Raw genomic sequence first — 20,061 nt, 5'->3', positions numbered from 1 at the left:
AGGTCTAGTCTGATACTCAGGCCATCGTGTGGATCCCAATAACACATGACTGAGGGAAAACATGTGAGCATGACCTCTGTTGGTATACCATAAAAGTTTTCGCCTTTTATATTTCTATAAAATAGATATGTACATGTTTTTCCCTTTTGTAGGTAACTACTATGATAATTGCTATATAGTGAAACTGACATGAATTTAAAACTAGATGGCAGTTTTTATGGCTGGCAGGAAAAGGCATAGTATAATAGTAAGGATTCTGGCCCAGGTCTGTAACCCAGGACTCCATACAAGAGTTTAAGTTCAAGCTCTTCTGTTGGCCATTAGTGAACTGTGTAACCATAGGCAAGCCACGAAAGGGATCCATGCTGTAGGCTCCCCAGCTATAAAGTAGGAATAAACAAAATTTATTCTACCTCACAGGATTGTTGTGAGGAAAACAACAGCATAACTGCAAAAGTTCTCTGAACAGTAAAAAGCTATTGAAATTAAAGGGTTATATGGATGATAAAAACATTTTTATGGGTAGAAAAGCCATTCCACTTTTAAAATCAATAGCCAGTTCTCATTCTTGCTATTATTAAGTAAAATATTAGGAAACTAAATACCTTTCTTGGCCAAGTTTATAACAAAAATATATCTGTGTATACCCCCCATTTTTGTTTAAACATGCTTGCATTTTAAAAGAACACTGCTGTAGAAGTCTTTATACACCAAATTCACTGAAAGCTAAAATGTTGTTCTGTAACAATAGCTTGAAACAATCTGCCCAATGTAATAACCAACTGTCATCTTATCATAAAAAATCACTTACCACTGACAACCTGGAAGGCAGAGTAAGTGGCTGGTGGTTTTGGATTATACCATGGAAGTTTTAGTGACATCCAAGCATGCTGCTGAAACTGATGCATTTGAAAGAGCTGTAGAAATAATGCAAAACTTTGGTTTCATAAAAATCTACTCATGTTTTAAAAGTATTTAACTCTGTAGAACCACAATTATGGAAAGCTCAGTAATGCTGCTAATGATATTTGTAAAATATACCTTCAATGTAGTGCAATATTTTTCTATTTACTGGGAGAGGCAGTAGAGGCATCACAGTTGTAGTTTCGTGCAAGGCGGGGGCGGGGGGGGTGGGACACTCCAATAGCCTAAGGAATAGTAAGGTATAAGGCTTCAGTGAAAACAGTTGTATTATATCACATTCCTGATGTAATCTTTCTGCCATGCTATGTTATCAATAGCTAAAAAAATAATATTAAATAAAAACTACCACAGAAAACAAGAATATCTTCATTTGATGTCATCTGGAAAAGGTGACTGCTGCATCTCTATGGAATTATTGCCTGGTTTAATTGGGCCGTGAAGATAAACTTAACAAAGTCCGCTTTTGCTAAACAAAATTGCTATTCTGAAAATTGTCTAAGAGCATTAAATTTTGGTTTTACTATTTTTTTATGCTGTGAAAATCAGATTTATGGATTTGCCAATGCTATCTAGTAGTAATTGGACTAAAGTGTATTTGCTACATTGGTATTTAGATGAATTATTAGGTTAGACAGTCAAGCTGAGCAATATTTTAGCATTTAGAATCAATTCATATGCTACATTTCTTAATATCAGACCTTACATTCTTCAGTATCAGAACTAGTTAAAATACTATGTGGCCATTTTGTGAATTTGAGAGGAGAAAACACATGCTAAAAATTTGAGGGTACTGTCAATTCTAAATTTAAGTATTTTTGAATTTTTTGAAAGGCAGTTTGAAAGTATTTGGCTCTTACTAATATTAAGATAATAAAATCTCAAGTCCCCTAAAAGTGAATAAATTTAAAATCACTTTAATTTTAAAATGTATTGAGTTTATTTCTAAATTGAAAGATAACAGCTTTCCTTTAAAAACAGGGTTGGGGGAGGTTCCCTTAAGCCTTTTTAAGCCATGGATCCATTTTAAGACCTGTTTAAAACCATGGAGTCTCACCCCTGAAAGGTGCACACAGGCGCACCCTAAGTTTTATGGAACTTCCAGGGGCCGTGGACCTACTGTGTCAAGTGGCTGCATATCATAGTTATTTTCATCAGATACAGTTATTTGTTCGTAGTAATCAGGAAAACAATATAACTTTAGAGATGCAAGGATAACTTACTGGTTGGTTCCACACTGACACCATGTGGCTAGTTACACACTTCAATTTAAAACAAATTTTGCAAAGCCAAAAAGTATGGTTCAAACTAGTCTGGAGTAGATTTTACCTGATGCCTGCAAGCAAAGAAGAATAGTTTTTAATTGAATACCCACAGTTAAAACAGTACCTTCTTACATATTTTATTCCAATGATAATATCTGGTTAACAAAGGAATACAACAGGCACAGTAGTGTTCAGAAGATTTATTAAGTAAACTAGCTAAAACATGACGTAGGTGGATACACTTAGCAGTCAAAAGAAAGAATTGAATATTCATCACTACCTCATTAAGCTTTTTGTATCTGTTTTGCCAGGTACAAACATAAAAACCACCTCTGCTCAAAAAATAAATGTTCAGAGAGCTGTGTGTTCATTCTGATACACACATTAAAAAAAAAAAAAACTGCTCTTTTCATAGTCTTGCCAACCCCAGAATACTAGTCATATAAAAGACCTTACAATTTTTTTCTCCTTCAGATACAACTGATACCTTTTGCTCTCAAAACAGTTCTGAAAAATATATATCTTTTATATGATCTCTAGGGATCACCAGCAGACATGGCTGCCAGTCATCCTTGAAGAGACTGAAGCCTTGCAGGCAAAAATAAAAGAGGGAAAAGTTACATGGTATTGGGAGTGAGGAGAACCACAAACCCCGCAAGAGAACTGATTTGCAGCACATTCTTTTTTAAGGCTCTCCCCTACAGAAGTAGAGAACAATCCTGCCTTTTTACTTTAGCCATAGAAGTGCCTCCAGCAAAGCAGCGTCCTTGTGTAAGTCGCCCAACGCAAATACACGAGTAGGACGCTTGTCTGCTTCCAACACATGCACTTGAAAACCAGACTTCAGATCAAAGCTCCACAAGAAAAGCTTCATAAAGAAAATGGGAAGTATTAGCTACTTTCTTAGAGAACTATAAGGTTGAGGGGTCCTTCCAAGTTAACAGGAGCACAATTTTAGCTTAACAAAGAACTGACATTAAGTAGTTTTTGTTTACGATTACAGAACTACAGAATGAACAAGTGTTATTTGAGACATTCCACACTATCTTCATATCTCATACAAAACTCGATATAAACTAACAATGTTCACTAACACGGTACTTGTTATCACATCAAAAAGGCACATCAACGTCGTCATGCTTAGAAAAACTACATCACACAGCACTAGGTGATACAGTATTACAGACATTTTTAGATGTTTGGGTTTTTTCCTGCCTGTGAAAGGGGGTGTGCCCTGACCACCCTATTATTTTTACCTGTTTTCCTAACACGATTCAAGACAATTTCATTCCTTCTTCATCTTTATGTAAAATTTGTTTTCACATTGATGTGAACAACGTTCAGAAGTCTAAAAAATAATAGTTTCAAACAACTCAAAATTAGTAGATCCCTAGAAAACACTTGGATGACTTCCAGCTCAAAGATAATTATAGTCTGATTTTTTCACATCACAGCAGCTATTAGCCTTTTAAATTTCTTTTCTAAAACCTGAGCTAGGTGTCGACATATCTCATCATGCTTAAACAACCCTGACAGTATAAGGTATATCTATCCTCAATTTTCTGTCATCTGGTAAGACAAGTATATATCTGAAAGGGAAAGCTTCTAGTTGTTTATAACTATACGTTTGGGTGCTTTTCTCTGCTTTCAGAACATTTACTATTTTACCCTTACTGGCTTTTATGTTTGCTGCCAACCACATGACATGTAAACATATAATTTACAACCATCTGTTTCCAGGTAGGTGATTACATAGAAAACTAATGCCCGCTGAGATTCATGGATAAATCCAAAAGATGACTGGCTCAAGTTCTTGTCTTCTGCATCTGAGAAAACTAGCTTTTAACTCATGAATATATTGACAGTACAGTTGACCCTTGAACAACACGGTTTGAACTGCACGGGTCCACTTATATGCAGAATTTTTTCAATAAATACAGACTGCAGTACTACATGGTCTGTGGTTGATTGAATCCAGAGACGTGAAACCATGGATACAAAGGGCTGACTGTAAAGTTGTACGCAGGTTTTCGACTGCATGGGTTGTCGGCACCCTCAAACCCCGTGTTGTTCAAGGTCAACTGTAATTACAAGTTCAGTAACTCAACATTCAGTGTCACTATATAATATATGCCACCTTACTTGATTCTGTTTTTCAGACTTCCTTCTAGTTCCTCATTATTGGAAGTGTCTCGGAGATAATGCGTGCTTTAAACACTCATTACCAATATTCAGAAAATATATAAGACTTTTTTGCCCAGGTGTTTGTGAATGTAAGTTAAAAAATTATATTGGATTTGGATTCAAATATTTATAGATTTACACTATTTCGTCAAAATATATTGTATAATATTTAATAAAATCAAATACATAAAATAAAGTTTTCAACACTATTTATACAAACCCCTAGAAAAGCTGCTTTTTCTTTATAAGGCTGTTGGCAATCGATCATAACCATGGAAAAGAAAACCTTTGGTTGTTTTACTCTTTCACCAGGGATGAGTGGTATCACTAAGACAGTTCTGGATGAGTCATTTCACTGGAAACACTGTTTTATACAATTAGATACTTGGATGACTTTTGAGGGTCTCAGTCACTTTCAGATTCTTCATCCTCATCTATCGGATATGACTGGATATTATTCTGAGTATACATTTTTGTTTTAATGGGGCAGTTGTGATCCATAAGGATAGCCTAAAAGAGAGCAAAGTGCAGATATATTAACTGTTTCATAAAGAGAAGATAGTCTTACCCTGTTTCTAAGGATTAGTAGTTTGAAAACTACATATAGTACCACCTACTATCAACCAACCAGTGATTTGGTGCAACTGCCAGGTGCCTCCCCTAGAAGACCTGGAGTTCTAAACTGAAAATTCCAGGCAATAGGAAGCAGCAGCAGTAGTCTGCACTATTCCCATTATACCTGCCAGGAGCCGTAAGTCGATTTGGAGGAAACTGTAAGCTAGGAAGAAAGGGATATGCAGGTTAGGTTTAGGTTATACTTAGAGTCTTTGAATTAGGGTGGGGGGATCCTGGAGGTCACCCAATGCACCTTCACAGTGGCAACACTTAATAAGGAGGTCCTCCCTCCTTAATGAGGCAAGCTCTCGTGTTAAAAACATCCCTGAGGCTAGACTAAAACCTGTCTCCATGTTTCTATTTGTGGATCAAGTTCTGATTCCAGCCGTCTTCACAGCCTGCCCTTACAATATTTTAAGACCACGGCCATGCCCCCTTAGATTTCCCTAGACTAAACGTCACAGGGCCCTTATCTTTTTAAAAAATGGCATTTCAGGAGGACCTCTCCCCAAATCCTGGCTGGCCTCCTCTTGCTCAATTGTATTTTAAAAACTACATTCCTCTCATGTACATAAAAATCTTGTGCACTCCCTTATTGTTACTGAAAACTTTTTTAAAGGTCAACTGATCCTCAGCTGACAAACATCCTCAGTTGATGAGCACTGCAGTCATCATTTCTCGTGAAAGTGTACAGACCAAGCACGTAGTCTGAGTGTCCAGCTGGGGTTTATCATGCCAGGACTGTGCTAAGCATTTTCAATGCAATACCTCAACTTCACAGTAACCCTATGTGGTAGCTTGATAACCCTCCGTGTGGGCGCAAAGGTTAAAGAACTTGACCAAGGGATGTACAGCTAAATGGGGCAGATACGAGCCCAGGCAGCCTATGCCAAAGTCTGCTCTGGCGATGCCCCACAGGACAGCAGGAGCATAGAGCACAACATCAGGTGCAACTGAAATGAGTTCTCTCATCAAGAATGTCTTCCAGAGTTTTCCTCCACGTAAACTATTCCCTCCAGTGCCTTTCTGTGCAGTTTGAAAATCTAAATGGCAGCATTTATCTGGATTAAAATTTATCTTCTGTTGGCCTACTGCAACTTATCTTGGCGCTTGTTAGCTACTCCCAGTTCTTGTCCCACAGATTTGATAAGCTGCTATGTCTCCACTCAAGGGCTTAACCCATTTATCATTTCTCAAGAAATGCTAAATTGATCTGCTGTGTGGCATGTTAAGATAAGGACTTCCGGGGCTTCCCTGGTGGCACAGTGGTTGAGAGTCCGCCTGCCGATACAGGGGACACGGGTTCGTGCCCCGGTCCGGGAAGATCCCACGTGCCGTGGAGCGGCTGGGCCCGTGAGCCATGGCCGCTGAGCCTGCACGTCCGGAGCCTGTGCTCCGCAACGGGAGAGGCCACAACAGTGAGAGGCCCGCGTACCACAAAAAAAAAAAAAAAAAAAAAGTAAGGACTTATAGGACCCTCCAAGTTAGGCTGCCAGCTCAAATTGTCAGCTGCAGGGGCCTCCCTGGTGGCGCAGTGGTTGGGAGTCCGCCTGCCGATGCAGGGGATACGGGTTCGTGCCCCGGTCTGGGAGGATCCCATATGCCGCGGAGCGGCTGGGCCCGTGAGCCGTGGCTGCTGAGCCTGCGCGTCCGGAGCCTGTGCTCCGCAACGGGAGAGGCCACAACAGTGAGAGGCCCGCATACCACAAAAAAAAAAAAAAAAAAAAAAAAAAAAAAAAATTGTCAGCTGCAAATTTAACTCTATTTTTTTGATTGTGCTTCTTGCCAAGTGAATTGATACATGGACTTCATAAAGAGCTCAATTTCTAAAAATAAGTAATTGAGGCAACAGACACTGTATACCAGGACCATTCTCTCCACGTGGGTGTGTGTTCGTAACACAAAAGGTCTAGCCACCAAAGAGCTCGATGTCTTGCCTCTCTGGATTAGTGATCCTCAAAGAACTGTGCCCAAGAATCACTTGAGGGGGCAGGTTAAAAATGAAATCCCCCATCCCTACCCTCACATGAGGGTGAGAAACGCGCTGCGAGAAACACCGCCCGACTTATGTGGCATTTTCTAGGGCACAGTAGGGTCACATGGCTGACAGCAGGTTACTGGGCACCTACCAGACGTGTGTGTCCGTGCCCTTAAGGTCCTCTGCCAGCAACTCAGGTACCTCACTGCACACGAGTGACAGGTTCCATAGGGTTTGCAGGCGGAGCGCTCACTGTGGGTTAAGTGCTCAGGGAAAGCAAATGTGGAAGCGATGGGGGTGGACTTGAAGCTTGAACGACGGAAAGGATTTTCGCAGCGAGGGAGTTGGGAATGAGCGCGGCAGAGGTTATTTACCAAACGAGACATTAAGTAAAACAGCCTCCCTCCCCACCAACCCCCCCACCCCCGATCTGATGATGAGGCACAGGGAGACGTTCACGGGAAAGCCCAACCGGGGCCAGACTGCAGGGCCCCGAATGCCAGGCAGGGGCCTCGACCCCAGGCCCACAGGTGGCGAAGCGGGCTTGGAAAGGACGGCCATCATTCTACCTTATTGCCTCCTGTCCCTTGGTTGTCCACCATTATACCTAACGGTATGTACATGTAGATTTAAGGACCTCTGGAACCTAGCACTGGGTACGTAATACGGACTCAATTAAAAAACTGCATTGCAAGGGAAGAAGTTCAGTCAGACCAGTTACTTGGCATCATATAGACTTAAACAGAATTTATCAATTAACCAAACTGCATTTGTTGACACTACCTATATCAGGTTAAGAAGTTTTATTTCTTAAAAGATCATCTGTTGCTTTCAAAACCTAGCTTACTGGCTTCTGAACCTCTTTTGAAAGATTTATTGTGCCATAGTTGTTGTTGTTTTTTTAAGTTGTACATGATTAAGCCAGATGGCATCTAATAGTCCAAAAGTGCCACGAAAAGAGGGGCCTGAACAAGATCAAGTGGGTAAGTCAAGTGCATGGGGGACGTGTGCAGAGTGGCCCAGGGAGCAGCCTGGTAATCAGAGCAGTGTTCCACGCACTGCTGTGTGGAAAAAGGTGTGTTTGACTCTGGACTGAAGAAAAAGTAAAAAAAAAATGAGAGGGCATTTTCATCTGAATTCAGGGCAATGCCTGGTTCCTGAGAGTTGAGCCCTGGTCCTACCAAATGCCTGGTTTCATATCAGACACAGGAGAGTCAGAATTTCCAAACTGGTAAAAACATGCTGGACCAAGTGAAGTGTAAAAATAACACAAATACAAAGCTGGGACAGTGAAAAAGTAAAAGCATTAAAATGTAAGAGTTCCAGGCTTCAAGACTTTGAAAGATACCAGGCCTATGTGCTAGAAAAGATTTATTTACCACATCTTTTAAAAAAAAAAAAAAAGTGATGGTTTTGCATCAGGGTCGCCCAGTGAAAGAAAGCTGCAGTCTTCAAACCTCCTACTTTCCTGCCTGGGCAACAATTAGAAACTTCAAGAGTAAGACCTAAGAAATGTGCCCTATCTTTAAAAATAATTCAACCAGAAAAAATAAAACTCCATTCCAGAACACAGCTTTCCTCCTCACTGGGTATTCTGACAGAGGCTGTAAGCAGTTGTCTTATAACTGGAACAGTTTCCTAAATGACAGAGTTGGTGTTTCTTATACTTGCAGAGGAACTGGAGTAACAGGCTTTTTTCTCTGCCTGTATTGATAACACTGATTATTTAAAAAAAGAAAAAAAAGCAGAAATCCAATAAACCAAATGGAAGAAAAACTCAAGTGCTCACAAACTGGCTCATGACTGGATGACTTAGCATCCATAAAATAGCACTCGAATTTTCCATTTCTAGCTTAAGTCCAAACACCACTTAATCAGAATGTTTACTAGTGAAAGAATGATTTGCCAAGGTTTGTATACCTTCTTCTGGCTCTCAGGTCCCCTGCGTTTGGTAACTGCTGATCCTGAATGCCAGCACTTGTCTGTATTGGATTTTCTCAAGTGGGCAGTAATCGATCGTCCCTCCTCCATGGCACACACTGCTTCCTGCCCTCGCTCCCCTCATCATCCGGCGCTATTGGTTTCCACCTGGTTCCTTCCTGCTCTGCCTGCACAGTAAGTAGGTGGCAGCTATTGGCTGCCACCTTCGCATGCTGCCATTATGACAGTCAAATGGCGTCTGACACGATGCATTCAATTATGGGCATCAATTATGGGCATCAATTATGGGCAGGCAGATGCGCATTCTCTCAAGTTTTTAATGATTCATCTTGCCAGGCACTTATTGAGGATTTTGACATTTTACAGTGGAAGTGGCTTCTGGAAGCCTGTCATTCTTGTTGCTTTGCCTTTCAGAATCGTCTCTTCCACTTCCTTCAGCACTTTTCTTTTTAAATGAACTAAAGCCTTAGTTTAAATGTGGGAAGAGGCACTGAGGCCTGATTGCCGCCCATCACGTGGGGGCCCCAGAGTGGGAGCTGGCAGGGCAAGCTCACCCCACCCTGGTCCCCTGACCTCATCCACTTCCTCCAAGACCTCAGATAAGCCCTCACACTGCTGCCGACGAACGGATAACACAACAGCCACTAACGTCTGCTGCTCGGCGAGGGAAGCCCACTGGGCAGCCCTGGGCTCTGAGAGTAAAAGGAGGCTCTCATCTCAGAGAGGAAGAGAGGGAGGAAACTGGGGTACTGCTGGGCTGACAGAGTAAGTCAGGGTTAGGTGAGAGCAAGAAAGGAGACTGGGGTGAGATGGGAACGTGTGACAATTTATTGAGCATTTACTGTGTAGACTCCGGGGTCGCACTCCACTGGTATTCTTTCATTTAATCCTCACAACCACTCTGTGAGGTTGAGGCTATGTCTTCCTGTGGGACAGACAGCTCAGCTCCAGGGCTGCCCATGCTGGCCCTGCGCTGTCTCCCGAGCCTTAAACAGTCTCTTGGATGACAGGAGCATTTGTAGGTGATTTTTTTTTTTTTTTTGGTCAAATAGGGTTGGGAGTAATCTTCATTCGGCCTTAATCAGATTGATACGGTGGCAACAGGACAAGCATTGTTTTCTGTGGTTGCACAGAGAATTTTCTGACCCTGATTGGGGCCAAGATACTGTGCTGGGGTCGGACAAACGAAGGTAGACAGGAAACCTAGACAACCAGGCTGGAAAACAGGAAGTGCCCTGAGAGAGATATGACATAGTGCTATGGCTGTGGCTGTTCGGAGCTGGCAAGCATAGGCAAAGAGGAAGAGTCAAATGGCTCGAGAGTAATTCAAAATCACCTACTTAAATCCTATAGAGTAAAGGGCACAAGACCAGTGCTCAGTGCTGGACATATTTTTTAAATATACTGCACATATTAATAAATACAAAAAGTGCCCAAAACAAAGACTGCACACAACCTAACTTCAGGGCCTGTGTCTCTCTTTAAATCCACTCTTTAGGGATAATCATGTAAAAGGGCAGTCAAGAAATGCCAAAAAAGCCTTAAAACCCACTTCAGGTCAAACATCAGAGAGAACTTCTGACGTACTCCCTAGAGAACAGCAACAAGGGAACCTCACACCCATTCCTAAACGCCAAATACCATCTCTCCCAGCCTTGTTTCTCTCATTTACCTTTAACCTAAGGCCCTCATCTTTCAACTAGACGAGTGTCTATCACCATTTGATGTTTAAAAAAAATCAGCAGCAGCACCAAACCAGGTATGAATGCTTATCAGAAAGGGTAAAATGACCAATGCATTTCAAAATTCAAATTTAGAATCAATAAGTTTGAATTTATTCAGAAGAGGAACACTTAACACTCAATACTACATCTTGCCTATGGCTATGATTCTGGTCATGAAATTATGAACTTAAACGTTATATATATGTGCTAACATGTGCCCAAAGGTGCATAAACAATATTTTTCCATAAACGTCTGTTACCTACATTAAAATCATCTCCAGAATCTTATGCAGTAAGGACTAAGACACTATTACTGAAAGCTGTAAGGGTTAGGAGAAAAGCAAACAGGACCAAAAATGGCTGATCTTAGAAGTAAGCACAAGAGGCAAAAAAGTTATCTTCAAGATTTTCAAGAACCTTAGAAAATTAAATTGAACAATCCCTGTTTATATTTGGTTGATGAAAAGAGCTATATTGACTGCTAATCTATGTACAAAAATAGTTTCATTCTTCAAAATATATAAACATAATGCTTGATACAGTAAAACAAGTAGCTGCCTTATGTGGTATAAACTAAAAAGGAATTCTTACCATTTACATTTGGGGAGTTCTGTTCAAAAGGGGCAGAAATATATTTTAGAACTAAGCCATAGGACACTATCCAGGAGACCATGCTAAAATTATCCAGAAATACTTCATTGCATCCTAAAATTTGCTTACCATTTTTTCTTCCTTGGCAGGTGGACTTCGGAGGAAAAAGCAGAGAGGAGCAAAAAGAATATCAATTATTCCAATAATTGTCATGAGCCATGGAAATCCAATTGCCTTTGCGATAGCCCCACCAGCGGAAGGACCTTTCAGGAAACAGAATTAGATAAAGCTCTCTCTAAATGTCTTGTAAGCAGAAAGATGCAAAGGTTTACATAATTTTCAGTAGGCATTATCAATCATGCACTGAGAAAAAAGGTTGTTTTGAAAGCCAATGTCCTTACCTATAGCATATCCCATACAAAATGCTACATCGGCAATGGCATACACGCTCCCATAGACGGACACGTGCCGCAGGTCAACCAGGTAGCCCATGATGGGCATCATGGACGAATCCACCATGCCTGTGGACAATCAGGGAACACAGTCTATAGAAAACTGATGGAAACCAATAATGAGCTGAATGTCAGGGACTGTGTCCTAAACTCACGACCCTGCCAAGATCTCTCACTGCTACCTGCAAGTCTTGAGGCAAACTCCCTGCAACATACCTTTGGCTGAAGACAGACTGAAAGCGCTTGAGGCTGAGACTGGAACCCAGACCACCATATGCCGTTCTCCACCTTGCCTCACCTTGTCCTCCGCTGTCTGGTGGACAGCGCCCAGTCCTCTGGTGACTCACCTGCCATTCTTCAGATCCAGAGGGATGCTGGTTACTGGTTGTGTGGACCCCAAGCCTGCTTCCTGTGGGTGTTTTCCTGATTCACTATTTTCTGGTCCACTCGTCCTTTGCCCTCAAAGACTGGGCAAACCTACATGCCTCACTCAGCTCCCTCCCCATCCACACTGTGGCCTCACACTTAGATTATGAGAGTTAAAGTTGGAAAGTATTAGGGAGAATCAGAAGGAACCAGACAGGAAGGAGTCTGAGGGATCATCTGCCCTACTCAGGAAATTAAAATCGAAAGAGTTTTGCTCATTTAGTTGGCTAAAAAAACCAAAACCGCCACCACCACCTCCAAGACCTGTATTAGAATCTCTGGTCTCTTGAATAGTCGGGGACAGGAAGCATAAAGAAAAAACACATATATTCAGAGTTCTGGGTCCAAATCCCTGGCTGGGTGAGCACTGTCATGCCTTATCTCTCTGAACATCAGTCTCCCCATCGATAAAATGGAGATGATAATGACTGGCTGAATGAGGTGATGGCTGTGAACACGCCCAGCAGGGCGTTCAAACGACAGACCCCTTACCCGAACACCCACCAGGGGCAGGAGGGTAAGGGACATTTCTTTCATTCAGCTAGTATTTGCTGATCACCTAACATGTGCAAGTTGCTGGGACACAGGGGAGAACAAAACGAACAAAGAGTTGGAAAATAAATTACGACTGTGATTGAGGCTATAAAGGCACTGTGAGAGGTTATGTATACGTATACATACAAGCTAGGAGAACCTAACCTGGTCTAAGGGGTCCACAAAGGCTCCACCCTTTCTACTGTACCAAAGAGTCAACTCCTGCCTTTACTCTGTGACAGATTTACCTTTACTTTTATCATGATCAATGTGTATATTATAAATGAGAAACAAGCATATGCTATTTATCCAAAATATTAACAAAGTTTTTCCCTAACGTATTACTTACTGTTCCTCACATCACTGCAAAGACTCAACCCCTTTGCCTGTGAAAATTCCTGCAGTACAGCTGGTCATCAATACATCAGTCTACCTTTTCTGTACCAAACCTTATACAAGAAATACATGTGAAGTCTCTTTGTCCCCCAGCCTCATATGAGAAGGTCTGTGCACAGATATGAGCCCAAACAAATGGATTCTGGGGAAGCAGTTCTCCTGTTTGCCCAAGCTCAGCAGTGGAGTGTTGCTTTGCTTCTGTAAATAGCAGGCTTTTATATGACCGGTTTTCAGGAAATAAATGACTAGTACATGGAAGCCAGTACCTTTCTATGGACGATCTACAAGCCGTACATGAGCTAAGCTGCCCACAGCCTCCTGTCAAACTTCTAGATATTTTAGATTGAGTAGCTATAGTCTGCCCAAGTAAGAGGAACTCTGTCTTAGTAATGGGAAAACAAAGTTTTAAAAATAAAAGACTTGTGTGACTTACCAATTGCAAAACCAACTCCAAAGTTGGGAGCTATGAGTCCATAAATGTTTTTTGCAAGAGGAATCTGTAAGAGGAAATAAATGTTATGCTAAAATAACATGCTGGGGCTTCCCTGGTGGCAAAGTGGTTAAGTATCTGCCTGCCAATTCAGGAGACAGGGGTTCTAGTCCTGGTCTGGGAACATCCCACATGCCGTGGAACAACTAAGCCCGTGCGCCACAACTACTGAGCCTGCGCTCTAGAGCCTGCAAGCCACAACTACTGAGCCCACATGCCACAACTACTGAAGCCCACACGCCTAGAATCCGTGCTCCATCACAAGAGAAGCCACTGCAATGAGACGCCCAAGCACTGCAACGAAGAGTAGCCCCTGCTCTCCACAACTAGAGAAAGCCCACATGCAGCAACAAAGACCCAACGCAGCCAAAAATAAATAAAATAAATTTATTAAAAATAACTAAATAAAATAACATGCTATCCAACTCTAAATCATCTTGGAAAGTCTTAAAGATATGCTTTCTTTGGCCTGTTATGCGTGTTCCCTCCTGGAGGAAGTAGGAGGAGAAGCAGGATGAGGTTTGAGCAGAAGTAGACCCTCCAAATCTTTAACAGTCAGAGTTGAAGTGGGTTTTGTGACCACCACGAACAGCTAATTCACGGCCATATGTGAAAGTTCAGCCTCGTCCATACACCATTTTTGAAAAGAACCATAAGGTCTCATTTGGGATAGATGTTGGCCTTTAGTAGATGTTTTATTCTAGAAAAACATCTTGCTATTGTTTCTGGCTAGCTGCCCTAAAGTGTTTAAGACACGGCGATGTTTAAGATGTTGGGGAGTGGGCTACAAAGTGAAATAAAAACTATGGAATAAAACATTCTAAATAATTTCCAACCAACATGAAGTGAAAATAAACCCTTTGGAGAGTCTTGTCCAAAATTTTTAAGATGATAAAAATTGATGAGAAGAAAATGGAACATGTAATAAAACTCAATGTCAACGAACTTCAAACTGCTATAAAATATTTCTTGGTGATTCTTGCCCAAAGCAAAAGTTTCAATCACAGATTATTTCCACTTGCCAAATGTCATCTTTCACTCACACATAAAATGCTGATTCCAACAATTATCATTCCTAGAAGAGCACAAAGCCACCTGTCAAAAAACAAAAAAGCACCATCAATACATGATTTCCACCCCCATCCAAGTTTTCATTGGAAATCAAAACAATAAGTTGTAATCGTGAAGGCAGAAACACTTGGAATTTTTTTTTAAAGAACTACATTATTATAACAGAGTGAGTGTTGTCTCATTTCATCTTACCTCCCCATCTTGTGCGCAAGGATCCCAAAAATATTGGTTCCAATGAGATAAGAAATACTAGCTGGTAAGAAAGCAATGCCTGCAAATGTATGAAAAGGACACCTTATCGGTACTGATATCAGACACATGTGAGAAAAACTAATCATTGTGAGACACCACGCTGGTGATTAGAGCTGATGAAATGAAGCCCTGGGGCCTGCACCCAAGCAGCTAATATCCGGCGGCTGCCAGAGCCCGTCTGGGCCCCACGCGGCTTATCCGGCCGCCCAAAGCTGCCGAGACGCTGCAGAAATGAGATTCCTCCCTCTATCAACAGCTTCATCTCGCCTCCACCTCTGCCTGCTGGCGAGCTTTACACGGAGATGACACTGACACCTCCCAGCATGGGCAGTGAGCATGGTGGCATCTGCTTCTGTTCCCCACCCCCCCTTCATGATTTGTACGACAGGAGAAAGACATGGGCTTTGACAAAATCGAGGAACATTAAGATGAGGGCAAAAAAACAATAAAATTATCCCACGCCCCTTCACTCATATAATCACCACAGTTTTCCCTTGTAAGTTTTACATACATAAATAAATGTGTGTACACAGGATTTAGGTTTTTTGTTTTTCAAAAAAATCTGGGATTACACCTATGGTTCTACATCCTGCTTTTCTCAATAACCTTCATGAACATCTTTCCATGCCAGAAAAATAAATAAGTAAATGTCTACGTGGTCATTTTTTGTGGCCAGAATGGCTTGCTGGTGACTCCTGACTCCCAGAGTGAAGCATGGAAACCATCTCTGAAGCCAAAACTTCAAAGCAGGGATGCAGACCGGCTCAGGGGAAGCCCCAGACAAGCTACATCTTTCTGAAGCGAGTGGGGTGCTGAGCTCACGCATGTGACCCGGAAGCCAGCATATGTTATTTTCCACGGACAGCAGATACAGTTGACCCTTGAACAACATGAGTTTGAACTGCACAGGTTCATTTGTACGCAGATTTTTTTTCAATAGTAAATACTACAGTATTACACGCTCCATGGTTGGTTGAATCCACAGATGTGGAACAGCAGCTACAGAGGAACCACAGACGGAGGGCCGACTATAAATTACAGCGGATTTTCATTCATGCAGAGGGTCTGCGCCTCTAACCTCCAAGTTGTTCAAGGGTCAACTGTACTCTCAGACAGCAAACACCCACTTCACGATTCTCAAGCCAAAAGCATGGGATTAGGAGGCATGAAACAAGGTGTTCATTTCAGCTGGAAACTTACCACCCAAGGCTTAATTAAGTGGGTCACTTGAACCCCTTAGAGCCCAAGAGACAGTGACAGCTCCTACTGCACACACCTCACGGGGAGGCTTTGAAGATCACACGGCAACATGCGCAAGAAGGGCTGTGGCACCAGCCCTCCCAGCCTGACCCTGTGCCCTGTCACTCCACACAACCCCCACTCACCATTCACCCCAGCCTGCTGACCTTCCCCAAACTGCGGTAAGCGCCTGCGGGCAGGGACCACTTCATCTGTCTCCTGGCAGCCCAACTCCACGGTGGCACACAGGAGGCGCCCAGAACACGCTGACCATTTAGAGGAAAGACCCTGCGTGAGGACGTTCACTTCACAGAGCTGGAAGTATTCAAGGCCGTCCCTTGAAGGCACCCCCGTTGGTCCAGCATGGGCTTACTCCATGGGGCAACAGGCAGGGTGTGGTCGGGGGCCCAGAGTCCTCCCTTCTTGACTTTCAAGCTGCGGACGGGGCCATGCACTCTTTGGACCTCAGGTTCCAAGTTCCCTTTTCCTGTTCTGACACAGCCTCAGCATCGTCTGCCTCGCCAGGACCTCCACCACCTCACACAGTCCACAGAACCTGCCTCTCGGAACTCAAAGAAACCTCAGTGTGCCTCGGGGAGGAACGGGGTCCCAGGAGGGGGCCATCTAGCTCTGCTGGGAAACCTGGGGCCGGGAGCCCACTACTCTTCCAGACGGCGCTTCAGGGGCGCCTCCTACTACAGGGCAGCATCCTACCACCAAGCCCTAAGCCTCCCACCACTTCCACCCGCCGGCCCTGGTTCACATTCCAGAGCCAAGACAAGCTGGCTTCAACCCCTCCCCTAGCCCCGCTGCCAGCGGCGCGTGGGAAGAGTGAGAGGCATCCCTCCCGCCACTCAGCTTTCGCCACGAAACACGGCCTCAGGCTCTGGGTTGTTCCCCAGCGGCAGGGCGCCTACTGCGGCCCCCTCTGTACAAGTTCACGTTATTCTCGACTTTGAAACCTGGTTCCCAGAACTGCCCCAGCCCACGATGGACACACAGCACAGGACCACTAGCATCCGAGGAAAAAAAGAAGGGCTGAAGGAATCCTACCAGCTTCTTCCGAGGTCTGGCCCCTCGGCCACGCCCCTCTGGGGCAGCCACACAGTGAGAGCCTCTGGAGCCCCAGCGGCGCATGCGCTCACCGGGCTTGCCGCGCAGACACCTGCGCTTCCTCCAGGCCCCCGACCTCGCCTTCGTGGGGTGCTTTCCAGCCTTCAGCAGGGCTTCACACTCTCACCAGAGGATCCCCCCAGGTTCCTTTCAGGCCTTCATTTGTGCCTGTGGAGAGTTTTTTGAATCTGCGACTAATTGGACATCTTTATCCCTCCCAAATTTGTATCACCAGCAAACACAACAAGACTTCTCTCTAGGCCTTTCCCCAGCCGCATGAGAAGTGTTGACTGGGGCTGGGCCACACGCGAGCCCCTTCTCTTCCCCTGGGGTGCTGGTGCCTGCTCACTCGCCTCTGCTCAATCCAAAAATGGGCAGAAGACCTAAAGAGACATTTCTCCAAAGAAGATATACAGACTGCCAACAAACACATGAAAGAATGCTCAACATCATTAATCAGTAGAGAAATGCAAATCAAAACTACAATGAGATATTCATCTCACACCAGTCAGAATGGCCATCATCAAAAAATCTAGAAACAATAAATGCTGGAGAGGGTGTGGAGAAAAGGGAACACTCTTGCACTGCTGGTGGGAATGTGAATTGGTACAGCCACTATGGAGAACAGTATGGAGGTTCCTTAAAAAACTACGAATAGAACTACCATATGACCCAGCAATCCCACTACTGGGCATATACCCTGAGAAAACCATAATCCAAAAAGAGTCATGTACCAAAATGTTCATTGCAGCTCTATTTTCAATAGCCTGGAGATGGAAACAACCTAAGTGTCCATCATCGGATGAAAGGATAAAGAAGATGTGGCACATATATACAATGGAATATTACTCAGCCATAAAAAGAAACAAAATTGAGCTATTTGTAGTGAGGTGGATGGACCTGGAGTCTGTCTTACAGAGTGAAGTACGTCAGAAAGAGAAAGACAAATACCGTATGCTAACACATATATATGGAATTTAAGGGGAAAAAATGTCATGAAGAACCTAGGGGTAAGACAGGAATAAAGACACAGACCTACTAGAGAATGGACTTGAGGATATGGGGAGGGGGAAGGGTAAGCTGTGACAAAGCGAGAGAGAGGCATGGACATATATACACTACCAAACGTAAGGTAGATAGCTAGTGGGAAGCAGCCACATAGCACAGGGAGATCAGCTCGGTGCTTTGTGACCGCCTGGAGGGGTGGGATAGGGAGGGTGGGAGGGAGGGAGACACAAGAGGGAAGAGATATGGGGACATATGTATATGTATAACTGATTCACTCTGTTATAAAGCAGAAACTAACACACCATTGTAAAGCAATTATACTCCAATAAAAAAAATAAAATAAAAAATAAAATAGTTAATTTAAAAAAAAAAGAGAGAGAGTTAAACCAAGAGGGACCACCTACCTGCCCCTGGTGCCTTTACGGAAAGTCTGGCTTTGACCACAGGCTTGACCTGCACACAAGGGAGAGGCCTGGACCATCACAAAGTCCACAGAGAGCTGATCCTGGACACGCAGCCCCAAAGTGACCATGAGAATGAGGCCTTGGGCTTCTTCCGAGCTCCGGGTGACCCACCCCTGTCGTCCCCAAGGACTCAGCTGGGAACCAGAATGGGGCAGTGGTCCCATCTGGACTCTCCAGAGGGAGGCTCGGAAGGCTGAAGTCATCACATCCCAGAACCACAGGAGGTTGGCCATCATCTTGTCTTTGCCACCCAGCTAAGCTGGCACGGGACATGCCTGGGGTCACAGCTGGCTGGGAGCAGTATGGTCCCCCACCAGCAGGCCAGTGTCCTTCCCTCCATCCCACACTGCACCACCACACCTTGTTAAAGAACCAGAAGAAAAAGTCTGTTTCCACCCTTGTCTGGGGCCTGCTTCTCAGAGCCTATGCTTCCCTTTTGGGGTCACAGCCCTCACCATGAACATGACCTTTTTGATTCCCTAAGCCTCAGTGTGTCAGGGAGAGGTCATCTGACCCAGGACTTGAGGTAAAGAGATGCCATGATGATTCTCTCTCCACCAACCCAAACCCAGGGCCACACCCAAGTGGCAGCACAAGGAAAGGCTTGCAAGGGAGCCCTCTGGAGTAGAGACGGGCTGCGTCTTTACCTCCCCCGAAATGATGGCCCAAAACACCGCGTTCAACAAGAACAATCATGCGTCCCCTACGCAGCTCATAAGACTGTTTTGCTTTTTTTTTTTTTTTTCGGTACGTGGGCCTCTCACTGTTGTGGCCTCTCCCGTTGCGGAGCACAGGCTCCGGACGCGCAGGCTCAGCGGCCATGGCTCACGGGCCCAGCTGCTCCGCGGCATGTGGGATCCTCCCGGACCGGGGCACGAACCCGCGTCCCCTGCATCGGCAGGTGGACTCTCAACCACTGCGCCACCAGGGAAGCCCAAGACTGTTTTGCTTTGACTTCAAATCTTACAGTCTTTCTCCAGAAACAGTCAGAGAAGCAAAAGGTAGAACGGCTTCCGTTTCCACACTGGGCTGGAGAGGGCTCACACAGGGAGGGGCTGAGCTCCCCGGGCCTCCGGGGAAGTCCTGTGCCGCCTCCTAGAGCTCGGTCCTCACCTCGGGGACAGGCCCACCCAGCGGCCTTCTCGCCCAGGCTCGGAGGGGCCTGAGGGGCTCGGAAGAGGGGGCCGCAAGGTGGCAAGGCCCACCTAAGAGGAGAGCTTCCCCTCACTGGAGATGACACTGCAGACGGGCACAGAAATCTGATTCTCTTGAGGAAACCCAAGTCTAGCTCTGAGACAAGGAAGGAGCCATCTCGCTGGTGGAAAGGTACAGGGTCAGGGGAACATCTGGCCGGGGTGATAAGCCCCACAAGAGGACCTCCTGATGAAATCTAGGCA

The 20,061-nt window shown here is 44.2% G+C and overlaps 1 protein-coding gene across 1 annotated transcript in view; it reads right to left on the bottom strand.

The window, feature by feature from the left end:
* Positions 1 to 4,775: 4,775 nt before the first annotated feature.
* The window catches only part of SLC18A2 (solute carrier family 18 member A2), a gene marked incomplete at both ends in the record, with an annotated part of 37,209 nt that continues 21,923 nt past the window's right edge, over positions 4,776 to 20,061 (bottom strand). The window contains 6 exons of the mRNA XM_079707692.1: positions 4,776 to 4,880; positions 11,349 to 11,482; positions 11,621 to 11,740; positions 13,461 to 13,524; positions 14,561 to 14,612; positions 14,781 to 14,859. Of these exons, the coding sequence (XP_079563818.1) occupies positions 4,776 to 4,880; positions 11,349 to 11,482; positions 11,621 to 11,740; positions 13,461 to 13,524; positions 14,561 to 14,612; positions 14,781 to 14,859 (554 nt within the window). The remainder of the gene's footprint in view (positions 4,881 to 11,348; positions 11,483 to 11,620; positions 11,741 to 13,460; positions 13,525 to 14,560; positions 14,613 to 14,780; positions 14,860 to 20,061) is intronic.

Source organism: Hyperoodon ampullatus (genome assembly GCF_949752795.1).
Source record: "Hyperoodon ampullatus genome assembly, chromosome: 1".
NCBI lineage: Eukaryota > Metazoa > Chordata > Mammalia > Artiodactyla > Ziphiidae > Hyperoodon > Hyperoodon ampullatus.
Note: the sequence above shows the minus strand (reverse complement) of the source record. Positions and strands in the feature narration are given on the sequence as shown.